The sequence below is a fragment of the Antedon mediterranea genome, chromosome 9 (assembly GCF_964355755.1).
Source record: "Antedon mediterranea chromosome 9, ecAntMedi1.1, whole genome shotgun sequence".
In the NCBI taxonomy this organism is placed as follows: Eukaryota; Metazoa; Echinodermata; class Crinoidea; order Comatulida; family Antedonidae; genus Antedon; species Antedon mediterranea.
This window is the reverse complement of record NC_092678.1, coordinates 19,177,138-19,184,501: the sequence shown is the minus strand read 5'-3', so window position 1 is coordinate 19,184,501 and position 7,364 is coordinate 19,177,138. Positions and strand designations below refer to the sequence as shown.

Here is a 7,364-nt window from a genome sequence, read left to right as displayed (position 1 = left end):
TATTCTTTTATTTTCCTGTCTTTCCATGATGTAGGTTTACAAATTTTATTCGACTTTGGATCATCCAAAAGAAAATTTACTTAAAATACTATACAGTGATCCAGATGAACCTTTTTACTAAAAATATATGTGCATAATGTTTAACTTTTCCATTTGAATATAAATATGGGTCTTCGGAGTATTTTTTTACTTACACCTACTGGTTGTCAACATGGTAAATATAAGGATAGTTTCATAGCTGTATAGGATCACGTCATCAAATGTTCATATGTGTAGGCGGAGGTTTAAGTTAAGTTACCTTCTAGTTTCATTTGTTTCTAAGTCTTTATCTTCGTAGATGTAAAAATCGCTAAATAGCATATTATGTGCACTTATTTACAACCATGAAAAGAGAAACACAACATGTTATTGGTTTTAATACATTTATTCGTGGGGTAATTTACCTAGGCTAGCAAACACTGGCACAGTATACAGAACATGGAATACACAAAATCAAAATTTTCTTCGATGAATAAACGCCTCTTTTAAACAATTCACCGTCTGCCCGCACACAGTAGTTTCGACTTAAATGAAGCGCTAGGGCGCTATTCAGCAAAGACCATCGCGAACTGATTGAGAACAGTGGGTATGGAATGCCAAACAAAACAAAAAAGTCAATGTACACACAATTTACACTACTAATAATTAAATATGGAATGGTACATAGAGTTGCCAAGATTGACAAAAACAAAACTAGACAACTAAACATTCTAATTAAAACTATACTTCACTCTATGATCATAATTAATATGCGTTTACAATTACCCACTTTCATAAATCCTCATCTGATAATTTCAAAATAAAATTATCAATTTCATTTCTTGGTGGTTAGAAGTGGTATGATGGTTTTAATAGTTTGCGAAATAATACATTACAGATCAAAATCACATTAACTATTACTGTGCTTAAATAAAGGCTACACATCTAACATAATGATTAACACTAAATTGAATCTTTCATAAAGGTAGTTGACATTATTGATAATCCTATGACATCTTACGACCATATAAGGTAACAGTAAGACTATACATGGATACACATTAGCATAGTATATCTATTATGGTACAATTATGTCCTTTATGGTACCAGCATTTTCACTACCATTATGTGGACAATATTGTGAGTAAGTATTCATCGGTAGTTATTATAGATAGCATATTCACTTAAGAAATTTTGATGGACTGTTACATAGTTGTTCACAATTTTTAGTGAATAATTTTCGGGGTTTGCGGGGTTTTATCAAATTTTTCTCACAGAAATAAAACGCAGTTGGGTTTTTAATCAGGTGGTAAAAGTCATGCCAGTAGTTTTGATAAATTGTATTGCACCACACAACAATAAAATGTACAGAAGTCAATCATTATATCGACTATCCAATCGATGAAGACGATCAAAATGTTGATTCACGTGTTCCTTCTCTTTGCTAAATAACACTAACCAATGATTTTTTTTTCCTTTTAAATAATTATTATCTTGTTATTACTTTCTTTTTACAGCTTTTTGTCCACAAAAACAAATCGTCATAGAAACACATTGACACGATTACTACAGTATATTACTCTAATAATACCGGTGACTAAGTTACGTCCCAGTTGAAGAAATTCTATACTTACTATTATCACAATATAGCAGAAAAAAGTTACATTACTGGTAAATACATGACTTTTCAAGTGCAATGGAAAAAGATTAAAAAATCTGGCTTAGGTATGCCGAAAAAATAGTCAAATCGTTTTCGTGTATTTATAGAAATATACACAGACAGGCGTCTTTTTCAATGTGGTATACCCAGCATTTAGATTTGACGATAAGTTTATCAGTGATTCGGAGATCTTTCTTAAAAGCAGTGTATTAAATTGATTGACAACACTGTAGCACCCCATTTGAAAATAAACCACTAGTTAGCTAAAACATAAATTGCACAGACTGATGTGTATACAGAATTCTATTAAAAAGAGTGCTAAGATTACTAGTTGCTCTATACGTACTCTAGTTCCCGAAAAGTCTGTTCCACCTGACTGAGCAGCAGTATGATCACAAACATTTTGTAGTTGATTGTTGTATCACTGTATTAATTTATGGAACGTGGCGTAAACTAAACTGTTTGACTATGATGATGAATATCAATTATTTTGTTTTGAATATTTGTACCCTGTTGTGTGTTCCACGTTCAGCAAAACAGTTTTGTAGAACATGCTGCATTACAACTAGAGCTAAGTAAGGGACTATAGCTAGTATGCAACCATAGCTAGTATAAGGAGCCTTAGCTAGTAAGGGACCATAGCTAGTATGCAACCATAGCTAGTAAGGGCCCTTAGCTAGAAACGGACAGTAGCTTATTAAGGACCATAGCTAGTTTTGTATAGGCTAGTAAAACATCAACTGTACATTGTAATCAAATAAACATTATTTTTGACAAATTCATAACTTTTGAACTCGCAAGAAAATTCTACTTATTAAGATTGTCAAAGGTGCTTACCACTATATAATTTTGCACGATTAATCTTAAGTTCTCTCTCGATCACTCTCAATAATATTATCTCCTTCGTTTATATTATTAATCATGATAATTAAGAGTAAACATTTAAGTGGATCAATCTACACAGTAGTTAAATATCAAACTCTATTATTCTTAACACTATTATACACCTGTATATTATTTATATGCAGATAGTTATTTTGCATATCTGTGCACATTCGAAAAGCAGTTATTATCAACTTTTAAGATGTGTATTTAATTCATTACTTGATTTTTCAGGTGAGCAAAATGCTCCTTCTCGAATTTAACAGTTCCTGATTGGTTGCGGATTTCTTTAGACAGGAGTAAATGAGTGAATCGATAACTACCAAAAGGTCAAAGTTGACTGTTGTACGGAATCTACTGTACTATCAAAATAGTTAAAATGTGGAGAGGATCTCTATATTGGATACCACCACTTTTGATTTAGTGCCGACTATACAAAAAACAGCGCGACTGGCTGTGAAATATGGTCCAAATACTGGAGTATACTATGATTATAACACAACATCCAAAAGTCTGAAAAATACATAAAATTATTATTATTAATTATTATATTATTATTATTATTTCTATTTATATCATTACAATTATTAATAATATTATAATTAAATATTATTAATATAATTATTATTTAAACCGAGTAAATGTACGTCAGCCAAAACATCGCACCTAAATTATTCCCAACTTTTTACTCTTTTAAACCATATTGTTGTTGTTATAAAAGCGATTTTTCCTTTAAAGAAAAGTTTCAGCAGAATTGAATTTAACCATATCGATACAGTTTGTTTTCAGACAGAAATCTATAAAATTTTTTGTATTGTATATAAAATATTTGCATTAAAATAAAACAGGCCATTGTATCCTGAATTTTGTTGTTTAAAACAAAAAAGGTTTTAAAATAATTTTAATTGAGTTGAGAGTGTGGGTAAATGTTTGACAAAAATTCTTTGTGCGATGCAAAAAAAAGAAAACGTAAAGCAGATACTGTAGCAATGTCAGAGGAGAGAACATGTTGAGGAATAAGTTAGGTGAAATATTAAATTCAGTCTACACTATCAAACTAGTTTGAAAAAAGGTGTGATGTACACAAATATGGTAGTGATATGTCTAAATATGGCAGTGATATGATATCATCATGTCCATATATGGGCACAACACATGTTTTTGTCGCATAAAGTTTAATAGTGTAGACAGAGCTTTACAATGAATAAAATAACTGTAAAAATTACTTTTAGAAGAGACCACAGTCCTTGAGATTGTTTTTAATGATGACGTCGGTAACGGCATCAAACACAAACTGTATGTTGTTGGTATCTGTAGCGCATGTGAAGTGGGTATAGATTTCTTTCTGGTCTTTCCTCTTGTTCAAATCTTCAAACCTCATTTGAATATAGGCAGCTGCCTCTTCGTATGTGTTAGATCCTGAAAGATAAACAATGTTTCATTATCGATTAATGTTTAACCAAATAGCTTACAATTATTCTACATAGTCATGTCACTCTAAGTACTCTAAGCTGTCCTATTTTCATTATAAAATCTGAAGAAGTCGGAAAGGAAATTAAAAAAAAATAGGATGAAAAATATATTGAACAGTAAAGAAGAAAACAAACAATTACATTTTTTTTAGATGAATTTTCTGAAAAAAAATAATTGAAAAATAAAGATAATATCAGACTTTTCAGATTTATTAACTTCGGTAGAAAACACAACAAACAAAACAAAAATCAGACAAATAAACAGTAACTATAAAAACCCATTGACTAGTATTTTTTTTTAAAATTACAGTCAAATATATATATATATTTTTTGTTTTGTTTCAGTTTTGATCAAAGTGAATAACTGTATGCGACATTTGAAAATTACACTTTTAGAGGAAAACATCTCTTTAAAAAGCAAAATCATTTGAAATTGAAATCGTTTATTAGAACTAAACTGTACATCCTAAAATATTCAAAAATTTAAATAATATATCACAACAACAAAATACAGTAGGTATAGTAGTTTAACATATCAAAACGTTTTAAATAATTCTTGTAGGGTATCCACAACAGAGCAACTATGGCTCTACTACGCATCACTGAACACTATTTACCAAGAATAAATTTACTCCTCTGTCACGGCAGTGAAAAACAGTTCCCAATTAACGGCTGAAAATAAGCAACACGTAAGACGCACGGAGACTTGTTGTCTAATTAAACAAAAGGTCACGGGTGTGCATACGACAATAGTAATCTTTAAGACAGTGTAGATGATGTATGCGATTGCCGAATAAATTAACATATTGAGGAGGATTATAATAATTACGCGATTCTGACAACAATTGCAAAACGATAGCATTTCAGCTAATGTCTAAAAATAGACTCACGAATGGAGTATTGGAAAAGCATGTTTATTTAAAATTATACAGTGTGTACTGTACAGTAGGTCTACTAGTTTAAGTAATACCTAACTAGCAAAATATTTTATATCTTAATAAAGTTTGATAGACAATTTCTGACACTATTTCATGCAAATTTCTTCATATCCTGGTAACCGAGGTATTCAAGTATCAGAATTTTAATTAAATGTCTTTAGATGGAACACACTTTGACGACAATTGGTGATTACTCCAGAATTGTGTGTTCTTTTTTTCCCACAATTATTTTCATAATATTAAAATAAATTTTTAAGGTCGTATCAATAAACATTTTATTCTTAAAAAAATAACATTCAGACTGGTCAACATAAATATTAATGATGACCCAATGAATATTAATGAGTCAATTTGAGCGGAGTTGTGGTTTGGTGGTTATGATGTTTGGCTACCACTCCAAGGGTTCAAGTCCGTCCGTCACATGTCAGGATTTTTCCTAAGGACAAAATTACAACTCCATTCCCAAAGACTTGTAATATGACTTTGTTTATGTAGACGAGACATGAATGTCCCTAATGATCAGCAATTGCTGGATGGATCACCCTCATTAGATATGGTAAAAAAATAAATATTATAATGAGCCAATGAATATTATAATGAGCCAATGAATATAAAGCATGTATTAAAGATATGAATATACTGTAATTGATTCAAATCTCAAGAATATTCTTTTAATTTAACTCAATGAATATTAATTACTCACATGAATATTAATGACTCATACATGAATATTAATGATTCATACATGAATATTAATGATTCACAAGTTTATTCGTATTCTCAAGATACTGATCTACATAAATTAACTCACACATGAATATTAATGACTCACACATGAATATTAATAAGCAAACATGAATATTAATAAGCAAACAAGAATATTAATGACTCACACATGAATATTAATGACTCAAACATGAATATTAATGACGCATACATGAATATTAATGATGACTTACCAGAATATTCTGGAAAGCAGATTACAAGTGGTGACTTGCTGATTTTCTCCTCAAACAGATCTTTCTTGTTAAGGAATAGAATGATGGATGTTTCGGTGAACCACTTATTGTTGCAAATTGAATCAAACAGCTTCATAGACTCGTGCATTCGGTTCTGAAAAACAAAATTTTAATTATTACACGTAAAAAAAGCCAGCACAAATAAAACCATGATGTTGCAATATCTGTCTGTTTTTTTTTCTGGTAATTAAATATATTTACGGCAGTCGGTATTTATATAAATATTTGTTGGTACGAGGTGGGATGTGACTGAAACAAATTTTTGCGATTGCGGCCAAAAAAAAAAATGATGCTTTTAATTAAGGCGAACAAAATTGATAGATAACACTGTGTAAAAAACAAGTATAATGTGAAATATATGCACATAAAAACCATTTATCAGTTACTGTATCTTGTAAAATTATAGTGAATATTTATATTACGTTAGAAATAAAATTTAAAGTCATATTCTAGTTAGTTAGTAACAAAAAACATGTATAGTCTTTATTTAATCAAATGAGTGTTCTCGATTAATAGATTGGTCACCTTGGAAACTGTCAATTACATTCCTAATCAACAAATAAATAGTCGGATAGCTGACAATGCTAATGAATACTGGTGAGAAAAGATTGTGAAATTAAAACGACGGTGCCCGCATCATTATCAGTTTGAATCAGTTTAGCAAACGTTAGCTGTGTACAATATGCAATGTATTTACTTTGCGGCGTATTTATCATTTTCTTTATAATAATACAAAGAGCAAAATGTAGAACTGTTATTTCTACAGGTATACAAAATAATATAATAATTTAATCCTGTTTTGAGACAATTAGAATATAAACTAGCCACCAATTTGGATGAATAAATGTGGATTATTAAACATTATTTGTTCATCATTACTTTGCGGCATTGTTTATCATTTTGTTTATAATAATACTAACTAAGAAAGCAAAATAATATAAATAATTTAATCATGTTTTGAGACGATAGAGTAAAAAAAAATATAACTAGCCACCAATTGGATGAATAAATGTGGATAATTAAACATTAATATTTGTAATTGTTCATCATTTTGTTCAGATATTTAAATATAAAAATATGCAATAAAGAATAGAGAAATCTAAATGTTCTACAGCTTTGCAATTCTGACATAAAATAAAATAAATGTTAACTCGTTTAAATTGATATATTAGTCTTGGCTAATAAATTTGTTATAAATCTGGATTTTAATCGATTTAATGTTCAATGTATTTTCAGAGTAAATATTCTTAGAATTCATTTTCAGTATTAACAGTTTGTTAATAGTACTAAAAGCAGTAAAACATCTAGACTTGCCCCAAGTCTGTATTATTATTATTTTTTTTAATTTTTTTTTTATTTCGACCGCGATTTTTGT

The 7,364-nt window shown here is 29.6% G+C and overlaps 1 protein-coding gene across 1 annotated transcript in view; it reads right to left on the bottom strand.

The window, feature by feature from the left end:
* Window positions 1–405: 405 nt before the first annotated feature.
* The window catches only part of LOC140059050 (guanine nucleotide-binding protein G(i) subunit alpha), a 47,309-nt gene continuing 40,350 nt past the window's right edge, over window positions 406–7,364 (bottom strand). Inside the window, exons 7-9 of the mRNA XM_072104865.1 lie at window positions 5,930–6,083; window positions 3,787–3,979; window positions 406–3,073 (exon numbers count right to left, since the gene is read on the bottom strand). Of these exons, the coding sequence (XP_071960966.1) occupies window positions 3,789–3,979; window positions 5,930–6,083 (345 nt within the window). The 3' untranslated portion in view covers window positions 406–3,073; window positions 3,787–3,788. The remainder of the gene's footprint in view (window positions 3,074–3,786; window positions 3,980–5,929; window positions 6,084–7,364) is intronic.